Consider the following 25,764-nt stretch of genomic DNA (forward strand, 5'->3'; position numbering starts at 1 on the left):
ATTCTTTCTCATACAGTTCTGTACTTTATCTTATACATTCTGCCCTGTGGAATGGAGCTAGTTGAGCTCAATATGATAGCACAGTATTACTGCAGAGGTCAAGCTGTGGCAGTGATGAGCAGGGTGAGCGAAGCAGGAGTTTTGCATGCTGTCACTTACAGTGTTACATTGCTGCTGTGCATTTACTTCCATTCTGGCTGCAAAAAAATGTAGCTGTTTGTAAAGATGTTTCTGACTAAATCTCACAGCACCAAGGTGTGCTGCTGAATTTCACAGGGCTCACTAACATCGTGTATCTTGTCATAGCTCACAGGACTTAGCACCTTAGGAGAAAACATCAAGGAAAATCTGTGTGCACTTAATTTTTCACCACTTGAGCTCACACTGAACCAAAAACATAATTATTAATCCTCTTTTAATGGTTCTTATGTCTACTATATACTTAAATATTGTACTAGACAGATTTCATTTCCGGGAAGGTCTGACTACCCATACAATTCTGTATCACTCCCTTCATGAAGGAAAGCTGTGATACTAAAACCCTCAAGATTTCAGGAGGTCTTGGTAGTGAAGGAGCCCTCATTTGACTCCTGGTGGAGCAATGATGGAGTAAAGGGACCATGCAACTGCATGCCTGACTCCAGCCCAGGTGCCCTGGTACCACAATAATGAACTTCATTACTCCTCAGTCAGGTGGCATCACTCCAAGTAAATAATGTAAAGGACTGTTTGATGGGGCCTGCAGTAAATGTGTCTTCAGGCCAGAAGGTGAAGACCTCAGGACTTGGGTTTTGGTTTCACCCTTCTCCCTTCTCCTCCCTGATGGACAGCACCAGCAGAGAAATCCTTGTTCCCCTCCTGGAGGATAAAGCCTGGCTGCCTTAGTGCAGTGTTTGCTGTGTTGCACCTTCCACAGCCTCATGGAAATACCAGGTATACATTCCTGAGCTCTCCTTCCTGCCCCCTCAGTAACCTTTGCATGCAGGTGGTTTTTTAAATGATATTTAATTTATCATTTGAACAAAAGACAAGTTTAAATTCAAAGTAAATGTTAAACACTTGCAAAAAAAAATACATATAATTGAAGTTAGAGAGCAAACTCCCTCCTGACATGGTTTTGCTAAGGATTGATCTAAATGTTATTGCTAAAAGTGGGAAATTGTGGATATATTTCCCCAGGAGTGACAGCAGAAAAAGCCCCATGAGAACCTACTGGGAAGTTCCCAATGGTCCCAACTCACTGAGGTCCTGCTGGAAATTTAACTCACTTCTTATTGGATTCTTCTTATGAACAAAGAAATTCATTTCCCTCCTGTTTTCTTAGTATAAATTTTCACTGTTAACCACAGGCTAATGTGATGGTCATACTGACAAGTTTTGTCTTTCCAGGTGAGGGAAACAAGATATGGTGGGTACCAGAGAAAGGCAGCTTCTTATTGCATGCCTATGAGATGTAAGGTGTCTCAAGCCTAAATATATAAAATCAACCACAAATTCTCCTCTATTATATAGTATAGTTTCAATGTGAGCAAGGTTTGTCTCCTAAGCAGTGACCCTCATGAAGAGTAAAATATCAGGAGATTGTAGACATGGCTGGAAGAAAGCTAAATTATTTCAGTTATGATGGAGGAACTATATTTGTATAATTTAAATTTTAGTGGTTTTTTTTACTGTATAAATAAAATGTAGAGAAATAGAGGAAAATAGAATGCAGGACATTTTTAAAATTAAATCTCTTTTCCAGTATATACCTGCCAAAGTGTCCTGCTGAATTTCAAAGGTCTCACAAACACAGGGAACTATATAGAAAGTAAGGTAGCTGAAATCATGAGGGGATTTGAAGTTGTCAGCATTCATGACCTCAGAAATGTTTATTTTTTGATTGATCAATATGCATTCTGGAATACACTTATTTGTCAAACTAACATGCCAAAAGAAACATGTGATATCACATGCCTTTATAAAAGACAAACCCATCACGTTCACCTTTACTTTATCCCCATCATGAGGGGCTTGATATTAGCCCTGGTTTTAACCCTGGTGGGTAAGTATGTAACTTATCTGCTTTGAGGAATTTAAAATTGTATATTCAGGAAAAGGTTTCAGAACCTATATGTAGTTCACTGGCAGATGTGAACTTTAACATGTTGTAGAAAAAATGTTTCATTACTTCTTTTGATGTTTAAAGAAAAAAAGGCATTTGGCTGGCGCTGAAATAGAAGTAAAGTTAATTAGAAAGGTTTATGCTTTATGTGCAAGATGAGATATAGCCTTTCATACAACAGTACATTAACATTTTGGTGTTGTTTTTTTTTTCTTTATCATTTTATTCCTCTATTTTTTCTTCTCTTTCAGGGAGCCAGCATCTTAATTACCGTAAGTAATTTTCCTATCAACTAATATAATTATAATGAGTGAAATTAAAAATAGAATCTGAAAAGTGCATCAATGTTTAATATAGCTTTACAACAGCTAATTTAGTTCAGGTGCAATGCAAAAATGAACAAATTTGTCTTTTTTTGTTCCATATATTCTAATGCAGCTACTTTAATACGTTCTGTACATTGTGTATAATACTTCATGGGAACCATTTCTTTGCAGAACCCGATTTCAGTGAAAACAAGGTTTATACATTTGATTATGAAACCACGCTTCTCAGTGGACTTCCAGAGAAAGGACTTGCAAGAGCTGGAATAAGAATAAAAAGTAAAGTGGAAATTAGTGGCATTGGGCCAAAACTTTGTCTTATTAGGGTAAGAAAATGTATTCAATTTGAAAGGTAAAATTCTCATCATACTTAGTTTCTTTTTTAAGCTTATGTGAAGTTATTAGGTTTCATCATGTGTCGTGCTTACTCAGGGATAATGTAACTAACACTGTTATATTTTATACAGTGCCCTAAATTCTATTTGCACTTTGCAAGGTAATTCTCAGCTCAAGCCAACCTTGGGCTTGAAGGATTTCTTCTGCTTTGTGGTCAGGGAGGCAATGGAATGTAATTTGAAATGCACAATTATTTATTACTAGATCAATTCAATTGTTTCAAGCTGTACAACCTAAGATTATTTAATCAACTGATTTCATAACCAGCAGACAAAAGGCAATAAAACATGCAACAGTAGTTGCATGTGATTCAATATTTAGCATAATTAATGTCATCCTTCTTTTTTCTGAAGGGTCCTGAGTGACATTCTTTGTCATCCTCAATTGTATGTTTTTACTGCTTGCTGAGTTATTACTGAGGGTTTTCATGATGTGAAATACACTTTTGTCTTTAACAAGAGCCTATATGTGCTTATAATGATTGTATAGAAATGCACACCTCAATTGCTTTACACAAACGCCATTTAGTCTTGTGTATGCAGGGAAGAAAAATGTTATTTTTAAAAGCTTTAATCTGGCATATTGAAAAATTTAGGTTAAAAAGACTGGTGGCTGTCTAATAAATGCTCGTAAATGTTGTAGCCTTCCACCCTGAATTAGCCTGTTGTTATGAGGTATTTTTGTAAGTTCAAATTATAATAGATCTAGATGGAAAATATTGCTTTTCCATTACATTTGTAAGGGGATGCATTTCAGGAAAAAAAAAAAAAAAAAAAAAAGCCAAGGAAATAAGAGTCACACATCTGGAGTGGTGAGTAGAAAGCATCCCTGCCAGAAAAGAGGCAGAAGCAGTCTTGTCCTCATCCCAGATCCTTCTTCATTCCTGCCTAAATGGCTCTTGGTGTGCCAGGGTGAGTCCTCACCAAAAATTGACTCCTGTTCTCTAAAACTTTCTTAAATAATTTTACTGGTGTTACTGCATTTGTGAAAAGTTTCCATTTCAGAAATAATTTCAGGCAAGGAAAGGAGAAAAGGAAAAAAAACCCTAACTTTTTGTGCAAGTTCTAAGCTAAATGTAATAGTACATTTATTCCCTTCTTCTCTGGGAAAAGTTTATTTTGCTGCTGTTATATTTAAATTAGACAGTTTGGAGGGATGGTTCAGGGAATTAAACTTTCATCTGCAGCCTACTAGTTCACATTCAGCCCAAACAAAAAAGCTGTGTTCCCTGGGCCGTTTCCAGCTGACAATTTTTTCATCACAAACCAACAAGTAAGAATTGCCAGCTGTGTTCAAAACCAAGCAGACAGCCTAAGTCCTGCCTGGGCCCCAAGGGCTGGGGAAAACTACCTCGGCCTGACCCTGCAGAGCAGTCCCCAACCTGCCTGTATGCAATATGCCAGAAGCATGTCCAAGAGGCAGCATGAGGGATTTACTCTCTAACAGCCTTCCCTGTAAGCTTCACTTACTGGGGTTGGCAGTGATCTCCACCAACAATAACAAAAATAAATATGAAAGTGCAGTCTCCAGCGATTTGCTGTATGAGGATTTAGTTTGTGTGGCTTTTTGAGACATTAATCTGTGTCTTGCACCACATCGCCAGCCTGAGGTGTCAGAGAAAAGTCTCTTTAAATTGTCAAAATATATAGAAGGGAAGGGTTCTCTGAGAAACTAAGCTAAACATGCCTGTTCCCATGGGGTAGGAATTTTTCAAGTTATGCACAGTTTAGCACAGCTTTGTTCTTGTTTGGATGTGCCCCATGTTGAGGCTGGTGTGTGAAGTGCAGGGGGGTGTTGGAGGCAGTGCCTCAGCCTTTGGTTCCACAGCAAAACCTGTAGGGAAGGACAATTTCTGTAACCTGCTGTCCACTGCTCAAACTAATTCTGCATGTCTGGCTGGCCTAGAGGCCATGGGTTTATTAGTTTCAGATTGGTGCCTGCGCTCTGTGACCCCAGTGAGGGAAATGACAGAGTTCACAACAGGAGTTAATGATGCTTTATGCAACATTAACTTTCTCCTGCAATTTCCTGCAGATCTTCCATACTACTTTTGGGTAGCAACCTGCTGCATGTGGCTCTTCTCTGGCTCATTTCTTTGCACAAGTCAACCTTTGGCAATATGGATTGTCTGCGAAACAGAACAGAGTGCAGTGGCTATGGAAATATCAGCCATTTGCAGTGCTCTCTTTCCTTTTATACACAGAAATATGTGTATCGACACATTTAGCTATGCTAAATGACACCTTCTAAGTTTCCCCTTTGAAGAAGCTTTGCGTTATTTAAAAGCTTATTTTTGATGTGATTAAAGCTCTAGATGCTTATGTGTATTGAAAAAAAAGTTAACTGGGGGGAAAAAAACCAGAAAGAGGAGTTTTATTCCCCCTTTGTTCTAGATTCACTCGATCGAAGCTGCAGAGTACAACGGTGCCTGGCCCACGAGCTCCTTCTCGCGGTCACTGAAACTGACCCAGGCCCTCACTGGGCTGCTCAGTAACCCCATCAAGTTTGAGTACAGCAATGGCCACGTTGGGAACATTATAGCTCCTGATTCTGTCTCGGATGATGGTCTGAACATCTACAGAGGGATTATGAACGTGCTGGAGCTGAGTATAAAGAAGACGCAGAATTCATACAGTCTACAGGAGGTGAGTTTTGGGTTTGGCCATTGTGGTGCCTTTGTAAAGAAATAAACTTTCACTTCAGAGTCTTCTACTGCATTTTCTGAATTCATCCTTGACATAAACTTCACTTATAAGAAAGACCTAATCTTGGGAAATCATGGTTAAGTTTCATATGGGACAACATTCGGTGGAGATGCACTTAAACAGGACAACAGAAGAGCATATTTTTAAACTGGTTGAAGAAAGTATTTCAGAAAATACATTTGCAGAATTAAACCCTTAGAAAATCTGGCTTGTGATTCCAAAGAAAGTAAACTGTGAAAGATGAAGCCTACATACAATGGGAACACTGTTTAAACATGCTTCAAAATACAGTTTAATATTAAAGTCATAATAAAAGTAATTTGACTTTTTCTACCAATCATATATACTTTAATTTCTTCTAGCTCCTCTTTTAGGAAGAAAATAGTATATATGTCATAACATTACTTTGACAGTTGCAGTTGATGTTCAGTTGAAATTTCCACTGTTTTTCGAGTTTTAATATATTAGTCAAGGTCAATCATCTGATATTACTATTCACCACAGAAATTGCAATATGTTTAGTTTTTGTGAAACCATATTTACATTGATTAGACTACATTCAATTCAGAGATCGGCAAAAACCTTGAAATTATTGTACTTTCATGTCATTTTTATTGGAGCTATGGACCAGAGTAACTCTAAATTTTTTTACATTTATTTTTACATAAGTAGAGTTGTTTCTGGGAAAGGAGCTAGATGATTTAATTTTTTGCACACTGTTTGCTGCACATAAAAATCCATGTGATGGTGTTGGATATTCTGCAACACTATTTTCTCATATCTAGTTTCACATCTTAATTCTTTCTAATTCAGTTAGCAATACGTTCTACTCTCACCGTTAGGCAATAGACGTGACTTCACCTTCTGGAATAATTTCCAAGTTTTCTTTGCTTTTCTGAGACAGCAACTGATTAATGAGCTTTGGCACCCATGCTTGACAACCTTGAGTCACTCTGCAAAGGAAGATAAACATTATTAGTCCCAAAATCTGAGCTGCAGAGAAGTTTAAAGGACTCACCTGGGAAAGTGTCCATCCCATCCTGTGGGTTCAGGGTGTCTGAGCTAGCCATGAACTGCGCACTTCAGCCGTGAAGTTCAGCTGGGCAGGAGTCTGCTCCATCCCACGGAACTCTCTGGGCCGGCTGTTCCTGTTTACAGTCTGGAGGTCTCTACCATACCCTGCGGTGTGCAGAGACCCACACCTGTATTTGCAGAGTGCAAGACTTCCAGAAAGCTTGGGCAATTCCTCTTTCTAGCCTTTACTAAAGACTCAGTGTCTCAGGGAATTCTGTTAAGCTGAAGATGAAGTGGGTGCATCTTGCTTCCCAAACACCACGTGAGCATTTCTCTGCTCTCACATAGCCCAGAGCTGATCTCTGCACCAGCTATGCTATAAATAACAATAATAAAAAAATCAGGAAAATAACTCTTCCTCCTAAAATGCAATCAAGCATTTTTCCTCTACAAAAATCTTACTGACTGTGGGGACTTAAAAGCTCTTATAAATGTATATACTCAAAATATTATTGAAGACCTCAGCTAAAACTGTGAACTCAAGAAGACCCACAATCAAAACGCTGTTATCCTGAATTTTTTTTTTTTAATTATTGCTGGTCATATTGTGACAGATCACCTGATATTGCAAGGCCTGTTCCATAGGCATTTATAAGGTCTCTGTAAAAGCAAGTTTTGAGGGCAGAATGTCATCTCCAACCTTGAAATACTTTGCTGTTAAGATTTCATTCTGAATGATCAAATTATTTTGACACTTTTTTATTAATATTTTCTTAAAACATATATCATAATCAACACCTCTAACTGAAAATTATTACTCCCCTTTCCTGAGACTCCAAGTGAAACTTTGGGGAGATCTAGATCTCTCTGTGTAACTCTGATTTGGTTTACTGAAAACTGTACTTGCAAAAAAAGAAAGTAATGAACATCACAATTTTGCTTCTGAAGACTATAAGGAAAAATAGAGCATTCATTTCCTTTAGTGATTTTGAAAATGCAGAATTAAACCAGAAATTTCATGTGGTGAAGTGAAGCTTTGCATAATATTGACCTTCTCTGATCCTGTTCTCATTTTTGCCAGGCTGGGATTGGAGGTATTTGTAACACAACATATGCAATCCAGGAAAACAAGAGAGCAAACCTAGTCTATGTGACCAAATCCAAGGACCTGGACAGCTGTGAAGAGAAAGTTCAAATTGTCACAGGTTCAGCATACACTCATCCATGCAAGACCTGCCAGCAGGTAAATCAGAGTGGTATTATGTGCAAGTATTTTAAATTCTTATGCACCATTTCATATCCACACGATCTCTTAATTTGAAATACTAAAAATGAGGGGAAAATCAGATCTGCTGTATCCAGTTGTCAATATTTTATTTCTGTATGAAAATGATCCCACAGAGAAGCAGAAGTCTGAGCTGCCCACTGTAATATACTGCAAGCACATTTGAGCTAGCTCAAGCTAGCTGGCTTGGAAACCATTAATTATCAGCATGAGTTAATTCACCTACTCTGTTTAGTAAAAAAAATTAGTCACGATGTCCATTTTCTGCTATTCAAGACAGGTACAGCTGAATTTTATTATAATCCTGTCTTTGAAATAAAAAATTGTGTGGTTCATGCAGCTGCTCTCCTCAGACAAATGTGTCTGCTTCTCGAGGGAATGACCAATTACTTAGATTTGGGAAAAGGAAAAAGCAGCTAACAATTCTTAGCAGTAAAAGTAATGGAGGCAGGCAGCATGCCTGACCTCTCCCATGGAAGTGAGTGCACAGAATTCACATTGATTGCTCTTATGGCCAATGAACAAAATGGCCCTGGAAAACAAATGAGTTGAAGTGGGTGATGTAATAGCCTCTAGTCACAGAATTTCAAAGTTCAATGACTTTTTATTTTCTTTGTTTCATTTTTTTTTATATTATAAAGAGGAACAAGAATTCTCGTGCAACTGCTACTTACAATTACAAAATTAAATACACACGTAGTGAAGCTGTAATTACACAAGCTGATGTCGAAGAAATCCACCAGTTTGCACCCTTCAACGAGATAACAGGAGGAAATGCTATTGTAGAAGCAAGGTACCATACACATTCCTTTAAATGAGCAACCCAGTAATCTGAGTGAAGGTCTGTAAGTGAAATAAATCCTTTACTTCCATAGCCTATTGTTTGCCAGTATTTAATTACATAAAATCCCAAACAGCTCATAAAAACAACCTCCACTGTTAGCTGTAAATCTGAAACATGCACATCACTATCCAAATTTTGTTAGCTAAACTTGGCAGGACTTGACTTTTTATTTCTCAGGGATATTTGATTTATGCCATAAAAGCCAAAACAAATGTAATTCCATCTGAGAAATTGTGAACTAATATATTTGAAGTAAAATACTTTGAAAGACAGTTACTCAGGAAAAAGAGTTCCCTGGAAAATAATAATGCAGTAAGAGATCCTTGGAGACTAGTTCACAAGAAACCTAGATAGGACTCTGGATTCCTAAATACCATGGGCAGCTTGCAAATCTCCCATCAAAACTGTTTCTTGATAGGAAATTGGGTTTTATTATAAAACAATTGGGCACAAGACATGTTAAATGCATTTGCTTTGTCACAGCAAATTTTGCATATTTCTTAAAGAAATTTGAGGCAAAACACGAATATGGTTGTCTATGAAATTGTGCCCGTAGCTCAGACTTTCCGTATTTTAAATGTTTTCATCTATCAAATTCATTTATTAAAAAAAAATTCAGTTACTTATTTAATTATGGACTCTGTAAATAGGAGTACCCTACTGAAGGGAGAGGCTTTTTGCATAAATTTCACAGTGCAGAAGGTGTTCTTCAATCCCACTCTACAGCTGCTGTAATCTTCATTGCTCCATTAGCTTCTGCAAGGATCTATTGGAAACAGCAACATCAGAAAGTTTGTGTCAGTAACTGACTGATTAACTTCATATACATAATGAACCTGTTCAATCTGGCTAACCAAAAAAAACTAAACAAAAAAAAGTGAAAGTGGCTTTACTGTCCTACTCAATCAAGGTGTAGATAGACACAACTGCAGTGTTTTTATGAAATTATAGGTTTTTGTGAGTCAGCATTAGTCTGGAGACAATGGATTTATGATGCTTTACACTCTCCTTGTGCAGCCTGTAGAGATTGTCTTCAGTAAGGTCTTCTCAGCTCTCAGAAGGGTAGTACCTTTACTTTTCCCATTTTGCTGCATTTTTATCATTACCCAGCTGAAGGGGACAAATATAAGATAGTTGGGAAGATGTGACTATCTCACTCAAGTCTTCAGAAGTTATTTCCACAATGCATTCTCTGTTAAAAAAAGGTAATTTATCAAGGCACTTGGAGCTGAGTTTTCAGATCTGTTCAGCATAAGACTCTTGCAGCTCCTGTCAAAGCCAAGAGAGGTTTCATTACTGCTTCACCATTTTAAGCCCATCTTTAGCATTCATTTGCTTTTCTCTTCAGAATACATACATTTTCCCATCTATTCTAGGCAGATATATCTCTTCCCAAAACAATGAAAATGAAGATATAATAGATTCATCATGATTTGAAAGGGGGAGTTAAATCTGCCCGAGTGTACCTGATGTTATACTTTGTGACCCAAATGCCCTTTCAATAATATTGTATAAAATTTCAAGAGAGAAAAAATCTCTACTGATTCTCTAGCAGTTTCTATTCAAATTCCAGTGGCTTGTCTGTAAAGCAGTTATATGCTATTTTTCTGCAGCAGTTCTCTACAATCCATATGGAAGGAGTGAATAGAAATGATACAGAAGATCATAGAGATTCCAAAATAAACACACCAATTTTCTACAGAGATTTTGAGAGACTCTGTAGTACAGCAATATTGCTTTTGGAATGTTTTCAGTTGTTCAGTACAAATACCTAACTTTATTATAGTGTCCTAAATGACCCATTTTAAACATAACTGGTAGGATAGGCTGCATCTCTTTAGCTGAAAATGTAAAAAGAGAGCAAATATTTACAGAGACAGTCTCTCATTGGAATTATTCTTAATAACAAATGATGGTTTGTTGCTTCTTAAAAATTTTCAAAAGGTTGAGCACTTTTCCAAAGACTAATCCTGAATTTATGTGGCCCTTTTCTTTTAAAATCCAATTTAAAGCTTCATGAGAACCTTCTTTGGTACTCCCCAGGATATTCAGCTTACCAAACAAAATGGGGAGGGAATCGTAAGTGTTCAAGTAAAAAGATTGTAGCATTTCTTATTGTATCTAAAAACTTTCAATTCCATTTGAAGCTTCCAGGAGAGACACAGACACATAACAGCTTTTATGAACTTAAAATGTTTAAATTAAATTATAATTTCTGAGCAAGTTTCCCATCTGTGTTTTTCTAGAGCCCATAGTTTACTCCTTAAGACACAGAAAGTACTTCCCATGATATTCTTCAGACCACAGCCTCTCACCTCCCCCTTCTTCCATGAATTCTCAAGCCCAGTTTTTCCCAAAGGAAGGCAAAGCATGGCTCTGCTCTGAGCCCTGTTGTGCAAATGCACACCTCCTCAGAGTATGGTTCTGAGCAGCATGCCCAAATGCATCTGGCTGTAAATACCCTCAATACCAAAACCTTTTGTATTTGCGTTGCAATATGGGGAAGCAGAATTACTGGGTTGTTTTGTTCTTTTTAGTTTGTACCCTGCATCTTCTGATGTTTTCTTCCTGGGGTTCTCCATTCCAGGCAGAAACTTGCTTTGACTGATGTGCAGAAGCAGAGGGCAGAGGTCCCACCAAAAGAGTACCAGAATCGTGGATCTCTTCAGTATCAGTTTGGCAGTGAATTGCTTCAGCTTCCTGTCCACATATTCAAAATAAAAGATGTGGAAAGCCAGGTAAAGCCTAGCCACAGGACAGATTCTTTGTTGGAAATTTAAATCCCTGCATGTGGGAAATTATGTATGTGAGCTTCCTGAATTTTCATCTTTCTGCAGATAGAGGAAAGCCTGCAAGAATTAGTAGAGGCCACCTCTGACCAGCTTCCCAGTGATGCACCAGCAAAAGCTCTCAAGCTTCTGCAGCTCTTCCGTGCAGCAAACGGGGAGAATTACGAATCGGTGTGGAAGCGATACTCCAGTCGGCCAGCCTACAGGTACAGGCAATAAAGGTGGTGCTGCTCCTGCTGGAGACCCTCTGGGATGCCTGTGTTGAGAGGCAGACTTGGAAAATGCTGCTTGCCTTTCCCATTGCAGGCGCCACATTTTGGATATAATTCCTGCAGTGGCCAGTCACCGTTCACTCAGGTTCCTGCGGCACAAAATGGAAAAGCAGGAGCTCACCAACTGGGAAGTGACTCAAACTGTGCTTGTAGCTCTGCACTCCAGCACTCCAACTTGGGATGTGATGGAGGAAGCAACGGTAGGATTCTCAAAACACTCTCAAACCACTCTGCTGATTCTAGCATCTGTTGTATTTATTCCTTTGACAAGATAGCAAAGGCTTTGAAAAGATGAAAGATTTATATCCTCTAGTGAGGTTGAAAGGGCTTTGTTTCCTGAGTGTCTTAAGGGGAGAAGAATGCAAATCAAAAGGGCAAAAATTAGTCTGGAATGAAACAGGAAATAAAGACCAAAATACCTCCCGGGGACAGAGGTTATTGCTGCAAACAGTGGCTTCTAGTCTCTCTTTTTCCAAATGTACTTTATAGTTACATCAGATTAGATCTCTGACTGTCTACAAAGACAAGGGAGCAAGAAATACATATTTGTTATATCCATGTATTTTTCCTAATTGTCCTAGAAGGATGGGTATGAATTTGAGAAGATCTGTCAAAACCAAGGGAATTATATCAATGTGAAGGCCATGTAGGAGGAAGTCTAATTATTTTTGCAATTTTTTTCTGTATACGCAGGCTTTAATCCCAGTCTCAGATGCAAGAATTTATCTCTGCCTACCCTAGGTAGAGACAATGAACCTCAGACTTGAGTTTTTCCCCCAGTGAAAGCCCTGATAGCCCAACTGTTACTGTGTGCTGGTGCTCTCTTCCCACACAAGAAACCAGTGGGGTCGTGCCTCCCTTCAGCTCCTACATTTATAAAAGATGTTCCTGTCTGCCCAAGTAGTGAGGTCCATTCACAACAAATCTCAAATTCATTGTGCCTATAGCTGAGGCAATCACGAAACATGATGAATGTTTCTTCAATAATGTGCATTTTTCCATTCCATGACTGGGTGATTTCTTCCATTTGGATTATAGGCTATGCCAAATTTAAATGTGAAACACTGTAAAAGACACAGATCTGCCTTCCAGAGCTTACTTGGTATTACTTTATAATTACACTGTCAAACACAGTACTGTCCACAGATTAACTGAAAATCCATCAACCAAAAAAAAAAAAAAAAATCAAAAGCCTGGTTTCATTGGGCAGGAGCATATTTTTCAATAATATTTCTCTTCATTAATGGTAGTAACAACCAACTGCCTTCTCCCCAGCTCATAGTAAAGAAGCATTGCCCACGCTCAAGCTCCGTGCTTGGGAAGGTTTGCCACCTCAGCTACGCGTCCCTGTGCCACAAGCAGTGCTCCTCGTCAGACTCCTGCTCCGAGTGTCTCCAGGTAACCATGGGGTTGTTTATCATTTAAAAGAAAAATTAAGCCTTGAGTTCTTTCTTCATTATTCAGAAAGCTGTATTTCGCTTCACTACTGTGCTTCCTTTGGGGAAAGGAACCCCAGTTGGTTAAATACAGCATTTTTATCTTTAGATTAGTGCACGAAAGAGAGTGAGAGGAAGAAGCACACAATTCATAACATTTCTATCTGAGCGTCTCTGAGCGCTTTGTTGCCAATTATTAATGAAGTCCTGTGACATTGCTCGAAAATACTTTAAATATAGGTGTTATGTATATTTATAAATTAACTAAGTGATACAAAAGCCCAGGTTTTTGTCAGAATTAACGTATCCTAGCCAGAAGCAGAGCCCAGTCATCAATATAGGCTATAAGGTTATTGTAACACCAATAACACCCTCTCTGTTCTACACTGCTTTTAATCAGTATGGCCTCAAAACAATTTGAGTAGTCATTAAATAGCATTTCCCAGTTCTAAAAATGGATGTCATGTTTTATGGAGCCAACCACTCAGCCAGTAACAGGGAGGGAAAGAGAAATATGTGTTTAGTCTTTGGCACCCATCAATCCACCATCCCCAGTGAGAGCAGGGTGTTCCAATTACACTGCGTGCCTGACATGATGTTTTTCCTGCAGTACATAGTCATGGCCAACATTCCTACATTAGTCTCCTGTGTTACAATTGCCACCAATGCTCTTGAGCTAATTAAATCTGAGAAGCCCTGTGTCAGAGAATGAAAATTCTTTCCCAAAGCAAATGATTGTTTAGGCTTATTCAGTGCGTTTCCAGTGTCCCTTCATTTGATCAGTAATATCAAGTAGACTGTTTCCACACCATCAAGGAGTCTTAAATATGTTATTTTAAAATACAGAATCTGTATTGAAATTATTCTCTAACATCTCGGCTGCTTTTTTAGAGCCATTTGTTATCATTTAAAACTGTTATCTATTAGGCTTTAGTTCTTTGCTTTTATTCAGCCTTCAGACAATTACTTCTAATCTTCCCATACTAATGGAAGTGTGATCCAGTTGCTTACAATGAAGGCTGTAAAATTACCTAATTGTTGGCTGTGGTCTCATTTTCCATCTATTAATCCACACTAAAAAGAGGCTGTCATAGTTGGTTAAGAGCTCGACCACTAGCCATATCTTCAGGAATCTTATTTAAGGGTCTGAAGGTTTAACTGTATCTGTATTTATATCCCTCTTTCTTCAACCATGAGAGAGATGCTGAAGTAGCGTTATTTCAGAGTTCCCAACTTACCTTGAAAGGCAGTGGGCACTAGGTCCAAACTGTTATTTTTTCCTTTAAAAATCTTACTTGATAACTTTAAGGTATAGTGAGAAGAAGCTGTTCATTGCAGCTACACTTGTTCTATGAATAAAATGTTCTATTCATGAGGAAAAATAAGAATTTGAAAATATTTAAAATAAATGAATTGAACAAACTGAAATTATGGAAGTCAAACCCCAGAACAGGCTGGTGGATGGAATATAGATAAGAGCTGGAATTGAACTCAACAGATTTGTTTGCATTTTTCAGCTTCTTCATGGCTTTGCAGGAGAGGCATTGAGCAAGTCTAGCACAGAAGAAATTTCCCTGGCTTTGAAAGCCCTTGGGAATGTAGGACATCCAGCCAGCATCAAGCACATCAAGAAGTTTTTGCCAGGATATGCAGCTGGTGCCTCGGATTTGCCACTCAGGGTCCATGTGACTGCTGTGATGGCCCTGAAAAACATAGGCCTAAAAGACCCCAAAATGGTAAGAAAACAAAACTGCCTCCTTTGCCCTTCTGACTTCCACTGACAAGGCTGCTAATAGATAATGGGTGATGAGGGAAAAACAGATCAATTTTTTTAAAGATAACATTATTTAAAAAAATATATACTTAGCCATTCCTTGGTAGGCATGTCTTATTTCTTTTGACGTTAACCTCCAGTAGTTCAGACTGCAACAAAAAAATCCCATTAAAAGGGTACATTCATTGTTGTTGAAGACAAATCAGTATTTCCATTGCAAACATTTCATTTCCAAGGACATTAGACAGAAAACTAAATTATTGACCCAAATATGTTTAGTACTACTTCACCTTTGGTATGTGAGAGAACCACAAAACAAGGTTTTCAGAGAATTGACGTTTAATGCTGAGTGTCACATCTAATCATAATTCAAGACCAGATTTTATTGTAAATAGGTACCAGGGGTTTGCATCCTAATTACAAATTTACAGACATTGTATGGGCTTAAGTCATAAACAGAACATTTACTAAATGTGGCTTTTGTCCCTGACTGAGATAATTATTGGATCTCACATACAATGCCTATACCAGCATACTCTCATGTACCACAGACATCACTTTACAATGGTTTTCACTTTGAAGCAATTTGCTTTTAAATAGAAATCTTTTCAATCTTTTCAAGATCTTTTTCCTGATGTTGAAATTTCTTGTTTTATATAAGTAAATTCTTAATATAAAAGTAAAATAAAAGCTTTCATTAACTATTCACCTACTAATCAGTATCAGTGTTTCCATTATAGTAATTTTTTGCATGTGCCTCCCAGTTTGAGTGCACATATTGATCCACAGACAATAGTGAGCCAGGGTATGCTTTTAACCAAAAGAATAAAGAAACAATTTAGCTTAGAGTGCAGGAGCTGGATGGGGAAATGCAGGGGAGGGAAGGGAAAGAATTGCAAGGGTAGAAGTTAAAGTATTTTCTGGGGAAGAAAAAAAGCCAATTTGGTGTTTGAGACCAACAGTGCATCTCTGATTGCTCTTTGGCCTGGCTTTCCACAGGTGCCCCAGACCACTCAGTTTCATTTCCTATGCATTTTCTTTGGAGAAAATTGATCTGGAACAAGTTAATGATTGTGAACACTTTTTTTATTGTTCAAAAAACAGTTCAATGCCTGGTTTGCAGCTGGGTACACACCCATATTTGTATTAAGCGTACTTAATTCATGACCTTTTTTATTATTTAATTTGAAAAGCCTCATTTCAGCCTACTGCATCTTTGTCACCTCATCTATATTGACATTTGATAATCAACATATTCAAATTCATAAAACCAGTCAGGGGCTTTTTCCAAAGTTTGCTGAATTTTCCTGAGTCATTCTTCATTACAGCTCATGGATGTGCACTCTCCCAGGCAGGACAGGGCTGTGCAGAAGGTTTGCCAGAACAGTGGCCCATCATCCATATCCATTTTAAAGTTAGGGCCAAAGGCTTCTGTGCCCCCCTGGAAACTGCAAAGGTTCCAGCACTAAATTTGTCTTGGTAGTGAATATTGCTGAGGGCAAACATGTCAACCACAAGTACTACTAAGGAAATTACATTTATTGCATTAAATTTTGGTTTAAGCTACCTATATGGCATAGAGATTTCTGGTAATAAATTAGGTTTTATTTGTTTCATTTTTATTCTGTTATTTAACAGAAAGTACGCCAGAAGATCACATTATTAGAAATAAGTTGCACCTTTATGCATAGGGATAAGTGATTATTGAAATCACTTCTCAGTTATGTAATGGATTAATGAAATCTCTTTTACCTACAGTGGGATAGCTCAAAAAGGATAAAAGACTTGATGTAGAAGTTACCTAGTGAAGTTCCTTGGCTTTGATTGTGTAGGAAATCAGACTACATTACCATATTGCCCCTTCGAGCCCTTGGACTATGAAACCACAAACAGTGTTGCCATAATAATTAAATAATCCAAATTTTTATTGTGCTATTGATGAAACAGCTCATTCACTGGTGGTTATTAGCAAAATGCTCAAACATACAGTAAAACTGGATATATCTATTATTTTCAGGTCCAGGCTATTACCCTTGAGATTTTCCTGAACCAAAAAATTCATCCTCGAATCCGAATGTTGGCTGCAGCGGTTTTACTTGAAACCAAGCCAGGTCTTCCAATTGTGATGACATTAGCTGATGCTGTGCTGAAGGAGCCTAGCATGCAAGTGGCAAGTTTCATCTACTCTCACTTGAGGGCCCTGGGTAGAAGCACAGCTCCAGATCTTCAAGTGATGTAAGGAAAAATCCCTTCCTAGAAGAAACCCTTGTCGCAAGCCAATTGAAATATTAATGTGCTCACGGAATTTTTTCAGAGCTTCTGCCTGCAGAATGGCTGTCAGAGCACTAAGTCCCAAGTTTGACAAGTCTGGATACCAGTTCAGCAAGGTTTTCCGGTTCAGCATCTTTAAAGGTGAGGTCCAGAAGATTTTGTAGAAAATATACACTAGTGAATATGTGGGGGAAAAAACTATACGGTATGAGAGCCCAATTCTCCAGCTGTTAGGCTTCATGTTGTTCCTCCATATTTTCCTCTCTTCAGTGAAAAAAATATGAGAATCTCATACTCTCCATTTGAAGAGTGTTTATGTCGCTGTGTGTTTTGCATTGTACACTGCCAGAATGAAATTACCAGAGGGCTTGTGGGGCTCTAACCCTCCGTTTTCATTAGTCAGGGAGGCACATGCTCCTGTATCAAATGCTGCATTCTCAGTGGTGCTTAACAATTTCATACCATTGTTCAGCACCAAACAAACAGAAGGGACCTAAATTACTGCTGAAGTGGATTAATTTCTACCAGTGTTGAACACCTACAACTCCTGCTGCATCCAAATGTGATGCTAAATACTCCTCACCCCAACAACTGTGGCCAGTGAAACAGAAAACTCTGAAAACTTTCAGATGTGACAATTCACTGCACCTATGAGCAGCTACATCAGGTTTATTGTCTAAAAATTTTTCTTGCGTCTTCCTACCAAGATTCTGTCCTAGAATGAGCAGATCCATGTGTGGTATCTGGAGACTGGCCAGTTACATGAGAGTTGCACACAAAAATGTAGATAAAACAGGGAAGGACCAGATTAGAAGACAGGTTTTGCTGGGCCACATTGTAGTTTTTGCTGTTTTCCATGTATGTTATTTTTCTCCGTAGATTTTTTTAAGCAACTCCTCTATGTAAATTACCATGACAGCCTCAGTGATTTGACATATGTAGCTGGTAAACTTGGGAGATTATAGCTCCAAACACAGTCTCCTTGCACATGCTGTTTATCTATCAGGAGTTGGATGTTTTTAGAACTTTTGTTATTCACTAGTATATGTTAAGATTCTTTTCAAAGTAATCAATGTTAAGAGACTCTGAAACATCTGAAATCCACATACAAGTACATACAAGTACTGAGCATACAAGTACTGCTGCCTCCTCTTTGGAGATAAGGGTGTGGTTTGAAAGAGTTTTGTAAATTTTATTGTTATCTTGCTCCAGTTTTGTGGGGTTTACGTGACCATTTAATGCATGCTATAATAGAAATTAATATAATACATACTGTAAGAATCACAGTAATATACATGTGCTTGCTCCCTCAATGATGGAGACAGCAAGTGCCCAAAGAAACACAGTCACTAATATACACCATGTGAACTTTTGTACTACTTAAAACACATTCAGGGATAGATACATTTTCTGTTAATATGAAGATATGTGTTTCTTGGTTTAGGCACTCATTTTGTCTTCTAATTTTTGCTTTTAAAATTAAGCCACCTAAATTTTCACACAGTGAGAAAGAACGGTGCAATATGTATGAGGGATGCTGGCAGGAGGCCATGTGAAATGGAATACTTTATTTTGGCTGTAGCCTGGAAATGCAGTACATCAGGGAATTGCTATTACTTCCTGGTAAAGACCATTGTCAGTAATTTGGCTACCATGGATTGGTAGGTACTCATCCTGAAAAGTAAAAAACAAGATCTTTTTCTCACACATGCTAATCTTAGACTTGCATAACTCAGCTAAATTAAATCAATCTCCTACTACACTAGTATGGGAAGAGGATCCATCCTCCAGGTTTCTAATTTGATTTGTCTCAACTAGCCACAGGTAAAATGTGTTTCTGTGAGTCCATTCTGGACGAGTTACCATAGTGACAGCTGTAATGCACTACCTATTTCCTTGATAAAAACAAAAATCTGCCCCCAACATCACAGATCTTTGTGGTGCTAGATGCTGAATTTTTAATGACGGGAAATAGTGTCAGCTGAATCTATCTCTACTCTGGAATTTGTCACACATGGCCACCACAAATAGCGTTTCATGCTCTACACATTGCTACTGAAATCAAAGGGGTGATTCAGGTTCTGCTCAGTGTGAGGACTGTCAGAATCTGACTCTCAATATGCACAGATTAATATGTACTGATGTTTATACATACCAAAGGCTGCTTTCTTTGCTCACTAAGTTTTCTTTCCCCCATCTTTGGGGCAAGACATTAATCAGATATATGCAAGTGTCATCAAACTCTCATGGTGAAATGGCAAATATATTCTTGGAGCATTAGCACTATGTAATTCCTGAGGTATGGAAAATATTCCTGCTCTCTTCAAGTCAACGAATTCTATATATATCATTTAATCATTTCTAAGCTATACTTCTTATTAAGTATCAGGAAGTACCATGGATTTTTTAACTAAGGGTTTTGTGGTAAGAACGTAAAAAATTGTTTTGACAAATTCACTTAAAGTACTGTGCCTCAGTTTTAGTGTCCTGTCCACAAAACACCTGTCATTGGTTTGGCTAAGCTCATACAGAGAAAAACTACATTTCAAAGTTTCTTGTCAACTCACTAGTAATGTCCTGGTGTGGCACCACTTAGTTGTTTGTTTGTTTGTTTGCTTTTAATAGGATCATCTTTACTATCTACTGAATGTTCTCCACTTATTCCTCTGTCAAAAGTGGGGTGGCATGAATACCTGTGACTTGATTCCAGGAGTTGTGTCTGAGTCTCATACATTGTAGGTAGATAGCACCCAGCACTTTGGATAGCAGAGTAGATTCATACAGCAAAACAATGAAAGCAATGTGGCAAAACTACAGTTCATAGATATCGCCCTATTCTCCAAAAGATGTAGGAACAGGAGAGGAGGGCTAGAAGGAAGAATAACAAGGATGCCTACATATCATGTCAGCCTTGTCCCTCTTGAAACCTGGAAAAGCAGAGGGATTACTTTAACTCATAAAACAGGACAGGATCTAACTGTGCCAGAAGTGAGAAAAATTCCTGACTGTTATCTGTACCTAAGAACATTATGGCTGATATATCTAAGTAGACAAATAAATATAAACAAATTGTTTGCTGAAAGTTCACCCACTAGTTATCAATAATTTAACAACTGGTGCATTTCATGTAAGGGTTACAGCATTTGGGACTAGATTTATTAAATAGTTTTTGAGTCATTTGAGAGACAAATCTATAGCTCACCATCTGTCCTTACAGGACATCTGTATCACTTTCCCTTGACTATTAGCAAAGGATGGCAAATCTGTTTTCATTTCTCATCTCCTTAGTCAAGGTGCCCTAAATGATGTCTCGTAAAAGCATTTCATAAGCTGATTTTACAGAGTGTGACTGGATGTAAATGATATGGACAGGCATATTTTCCATACTTGGAGAAGTTCATGAGGTGGGCCCATAGGAATTTCAGGAGGTTTAACAAGACCAAGTGCCAGATGCTGCACGTGGGTCAGGGCAACCCTCCATATCAATCCAGGCTGGGGAATGAACAGATCAAAAGAAGCCCTGCCAAGAAGGACTCAGGGTGCTGGAAAAGGAGAGCCTGGACACGAGCCAGCCATGTGCACTTGCAGCCCAGAAATCCAGTTGTGTCCTGGGCTGCAGCAAAAGAAGCCAGACCAGCAGGACAAGGGGAAAAATCTGCACCTCTCCTCTGTTCTTGTGAGCCCCACCTGCAGTGCTGCATCCAGCACTGAGGCTCTCAGCACAGGAAAGACATGGAGCTGTTGGAGCAAGTCTTAAGGAGGAGCAGAAAGATGACCAGATGGGTTGAACACCTCTCTTATGAGGAATGGCTAAGAGAATTGGGACTGGAAAGCCCAATCAGTCTGGAAAAGAGTGGGGTGACCTAATTGTGTCTTGCCAGCACCTGAAGGGAGTGTGCAAGAGACCTGGAGAGCAGCTTTATACACAGGCATGGAGTGACAGGATAAGGGGGAATGTATTCAAACTGAAAGGGAATCGGTTTATATTAGATATTACAAAGAAATTCTTTACTGTGAGGGTAGTGAGGCACTGGCAAACTTGTCCAGAGAAGTTGTGGATGCCCCCATTCTGGAAGTATTCAAGGGCAGGTTGGATGCAGATTTGAGCAAACTGGTCTACTGGAGGGTGCGTATGCCCATGGCAGAAGGTTGGAACTGGATGATCCTTGAGGTTGCTTTCAACCCAAACCATACTATCATTCTTATGATATAGCAAAAGCAACTGGAAAAATGGCATAAACACCATGCAGTGACCAGTGAGCTTGTAACTTTGTCATTATTAGTTTAAAAATTCAGAATATTCTGTCTATAACTGTTTTAGAACACCAGTTTTATAGCTAAGTTTTCTGGCCTTGCTCATATAATATTGATTATTAAATTAGTAAATTGATATAATCTGCACACTCTGACCTGAAAATTAACTGTGCTGTGTCTTACTGCCTATTTTTCTGCAGAGTTCCTTATGAGTGGGCTGGCAGCTAAATATTTGCTATTGAATGATGCAGGTAGCTTAATTCCAACTGTAGCAATGTCCCAGCTACAGACACATTTCCTTGGAAGAGTGGCTGATCCCTTGGAGGTAATTGGGTCTACCCACAGTTTGCCCTCTAATCCCTTCTTACAACCATGCTCCACTGGCATCTGTGCTTTACTTCTTCCCACAGGTAGGAATAACAGCTGAAGGACTGCAGGAGCTGTTTGCCAAAGGTTACACTCCTGACAGGGACTGGGAGACTGACTATGACTTCAAGAAAATCCTGAAAACGGTAAATTCTGGGGCAAAAGAAAATCTCTGAAATTGCTTTCTCAGATGTTATGAAGAATCAGGCTTTTTTCATCTTCTCACACAGCTCTCTGACTGGAAGGCATTCTCCAGTGACAAACCTTTTGCATCAGGCTACTTGAAGATGTTTGGCCAAGAGCTGTTTTTTGGTGGACTTGATAAAAACACCATCCAAAATGCACTGCAGGTATCATTTTTAAAGCACCAATACCCAAGCATCAAAAGCTCTAAAATACTGTTATTTTCATACATTCTCTCCCTTTTATAAATTCATGGTTGGGTTTTTTTGTCTCTAGTATTAATCAAGGCAAATAAGGTCAAGCTTTGATCAGGATTATTTATAATGATTGCTGGCAGAATTTCCCCTGAGGCATAGTTAATGACACAGATCATGATATTCAAGTTCTGCTTATTTAGACATGTTGAACTCTGTAATTGCAGGCATGGTATGGATCTGATGAAAAAATCCCTTCACTAAGGAGAATAATCAGTAGCCTTCAAAGTGGTGCAGGGAGGCAGTGGACCAAAGCTCTCCTGTCCTCTGAGATCCGCCGCATTGTGCCCACCTGCACTGGCTTCCCGACAGAGACCAGCTTCTATTACACTTCTATCACAAAAGTGGCAGGAAATGGTAACATATCTCATTGCTTTAGCAATACCAACAGTCTTGCTAGGACTGGAGGGCGTTTTTAACCCTTTCTTTGCTTTCTTTTTAACAGTTCAAGCACAGATTACACCTTCTCCAAAGTCTGATTTCAGACTGACTGAGTTACTAAATGCCAACATTAAGCTGAGGTCCAAAACAAGTCTAAGGTAAGTATTTAATATAAAATAAAATAATTATATTTTCAAGTGACAGAGACCACAAATATTCAACAGCTGATTATTGCATGACCATAATTATCCCCTCTTTCTACCTTTTCAGCATGGCCAGGGAGATGACCTTTGTAATGGGAATCAACACACACATAGTCCAGGCAGGGCTGGAAGCACGCACCAAAATGAATGCTCATGTACCTGTGAATGTTGTTGCCGCTATCCAGATGAAGGAAAGAAGTATCAAAATTGAAATTCCGCCATGTAAAGATGAGACTAATGTAATTACCATAAGGTAAGACATAGCACTCAGTATCTATCTATGTAGCAAAGCAGAGTCACCCAATTACATTTAGGAATCTTGTCTCTGACTTACAGCTTGGATAAGTGGTGGTGATTGGATAGTTAATGTTTATTTTAAAATAAGTGAAATGCACTAAAGCTTTGCTTGAAAATATGTGTTACTTTCTGAGGTCTTCACCTGAAAATCCTCCTTAGGACTATATTTCAGTTGTTGAGATCCATAAGCTATCTGAAAGACAAATTACATAAAATTTCTATCTTGACACAAATATTTGAACTGGAAACACTAGGTAAGATATAAGCCAGATGAATCCTAACAGTTAACCTATCTATATTTGCATTAGATGCCTTGAAGCATAGAGGGTTTGGTGTTTCTTATGTTTTTACCTTGTTCCCCTGTGGCTGCCATTTGGTTTTCTTACCTGTTAGGTCTTCTTGATTTATTATCAGTGCAAGCAATTACAATACACTCCGGAAAACTGTTGTAGCCAGATGCCAAACAAATGAAAACAGATGGAAATACAAATGCAAAGAGCAGGAGGAAACAGAAAGAATATGTCCAAGGAATCAAAGCAGTAGACCAAACTTAGAAAACCTTCTCACGCACACACATGAAAAAAAACTGAGGAAGAGAAGCTGAAAATTCTTCACAAAGGAAAAGGCTTCACTGACAACAGAAATCAACGATTATACAAACCACTGAAATGTTAACAAGTTTCTGCTCTAGGAATACTGCCGTAACAAAAGAGATCAGTTTCTTGATCCAGCTGCAATTAGCATTCGTGGCTGCTGGCCCAGAGATGCTCTGCAGGTCTCCTCAATTTAGCCACCAGTTAGGCTAATCATTATTTTCCCTTGTCCTTCAATAGTCACAGACCATTTGACACGCATTTGACATCTCATCCTCCTCCCTAAGACAATTCCTGCACTCCATCAAGTGTGGTTGTAATAAGGTTCTCTCCATGCAGGGGTAGAGAGGGTCTCAGCATTTCAGAGATGAAAAGTTAGCTGCATCTTTGTTTTGGTTCAGTTTCTTATGGAGGCCAGGACAGTCTGCTCCTAAGGTCATCAGGGACAGCAGGCAACAACTCTCACTAATTCCCACTGTTAGAGAGAGTGAGGCAGATATTAATGAACTCAATAAGCACACTGAACTGAAATGAGAATATTGAATACTGATAGGGAGTTTAGAGCCTCAAGCAGAGAAAAATATTAGCAGAAGGATCCTCCCTGCAAATAGGTAAAAAATATTCTCGTCCTTACACTTAAGGGGAGATCAAATGAGATGCAAAAATGGTTAAATGCATTGCCATAAAGCAGAAAGCAAGTCAGTATCAGAAACAAGGTATTACAGCAGAGAAGCCCATGAGTTCCAGCACAAGCCCTGCTCTAGACCCTGCAGCATTACCATTTATAAAGTGAAGTAGTCACTTGGAAATAGCTCCATAATGCCAAGCATATGAGAAAGCTAATACTCACTAGATGACTTCTAGCACCATCAATTTCTCTCCAAAAAGCATTCCCATTCACTGTTACAAAACAAATGGCCAGTGGAAACCACACAGAGCAATGAAACAGCAATGAGTGCAAGTGAAGGCAAAGCAATAACTAGGGAATGTAACACTGAACTGCATCACTGAGGAGGTCAAAGACCAAGCAATGTAAAATCTCAGAGGCATGAAGAGAAACAAGCAGGCATGGTAGAGAGAAAGGAGGTAAATATATAGATATATAGTTATATATAGATATATCTATATATAACTATATAGACTGAAGTAAAAAAATTAATTCAACATAGTCTTTTTCTTCCTTTTACATAGATCTACCAAATAATAAAGATCCAATTGATGTCAATGTTTTAGAGATATTGTGACACCTTCCCTTGTTAGCTTTAAATTCCCCATTTAAAGTAGTAGTTCTAGAAAGCTATTGATCTTTCATGTGTTTGTAAGCTCTGTTCAAAATATTTTCATACTGGGCACTGTCTAGGTGGCCAGCAGGTTACCTTCTACAGTCCCATGGCATTAAAGCTAGACAGGATGTGGTATTATTTTCCCCATCATCTCTCACATTCAGGTATAGGAAGCAAACAGTTTTCAATAGCATCAAGTTCATTTATACCATGAAGGTTATACCATGAAGGTTATAACCTGTCACAGCAGTGGGATTTATATAATTTTTCAAGAGCCAAAGAGAAATTCAGGTTAGTAATCACAGGCTCAGATGAAGAAGAAGGAAAAAAAAAAGAAAACTTTGGTGATAGAGAGGTTGCATTCCCAAGACAAATCAGCACATTATGGGCTCAACTCTCTCTATAGCAGAAATCAGAGCACAGTAATTAATCGTACTATAGAGAGAATATATAGCATGTGTTTCAATTCAATCCTATCAAAATTTAATTAAAATAATGGTTATTTTTAAGGCTCTTTTAACATAATTATTTAGTATACTACAGATGGCTACTTCAACATACTTTTAAACAAAATTTACAAGAAGTAAAAATCAAATAAATTTCAGGGGAAATTAGAGCTCTGTGATTAAAGTATAAATATGGAGAGCTGCCAGAGAATGCACTTTGCTAATATACCACATATTCATAATGACAGCCTACTGAAGTATATGCATAATCATGAATAGAGCTTGTATCAT

The 25,764-nt window shown here is 38.4% G+C and overlaps 1 protein-coding gene across 1 annotated transcript in view; it reads left to right on the plus strand.

The window, feature by feature from the left end:
- Nucleotides 1–2,004: 2,004 nt before the first annotated feature.
- Nucleotides 2,005–25,764, plus strand: part of LOC121362056 (vitellogenin-1-like) — a 42,929-nt gene continuing 19,169 nt past the window's right edge. The window contains exons 1-19 of the mRNA XM_041483259.1: nt 2,005–2,044; nt 2,356–2,376; nt 2,602–2,753; nt 5,217–5,468; nt 7,624–7,785; nt 8,469–8,620; nt 11,259–11,409; nt 11,509–11,666; nt 11,767–11,932; nt 13,008–13,130; nt 14,686–14,904; nt 16,960–17,177; nt 17,257–17,354; nt 21,668–21,792; nt 21,878–21,979; nt 22,064–22,183; nt 22,438–22,627; nt 22,716–22,809; nt 22,922–23,107. Coding sequence (XP_041339193.1) covers nt 2,005–2,044; nt 2,356–2,376; nt 2,602–2,753; nt 5,217–5,468; nt 7,624–7,785; nt 8,469–8,620; nt 11,259–11,409; nt 11,509–11,666; nt 11,767–11,932; nt 13,008–13,130; nt 14,686–14,904; nt 16,960–17,177; nt 17,257–17,354; nt 21,668–21,792; nt 21,878–21,979; nt 22,064–22,183; nt 22,438–22,627; nt 22,716–22,809; nt 22,922–23,107 — 2,729 coding nt within the window. The remainder of the gene's footprint in view (nt 2,045–2,355; nt 2,377–2,601; nt 2,754–5,216; nt 5,469–7,623; nt 7,786–8,468; nt 8,621–11,258; nt 11,410–11,508; nt 11,667–11,766; nt 11,933–13,007; nt 13,131–14,685; nt 14,905–16,959; nt 17,178–17,256; nt 17,355–21,667; nt 21,793–21,877; nt 21,980–22,063; nt 22,184–22,437; nt 22,628–22,715; nt 22,810–22,921; nt 23,108–25,764) is intronic.

Source organism: Pyrgilauda ruficollis, unplaced genomic scaffold (assembly GCF_017590135.1).
Source record: "Pyrgilauda ruficollis isolate IOZ18807 unplaced genomic scaffold, ASM1759013v1 scaffold6, whole genome shotgun sequence".
Lineage (NCBI taxonomy): Eukaryota > Metazoa > Chordata > Aves > Passeriformes > Passeridae > Pyrgilauda > Pyrgilauda ruficollis.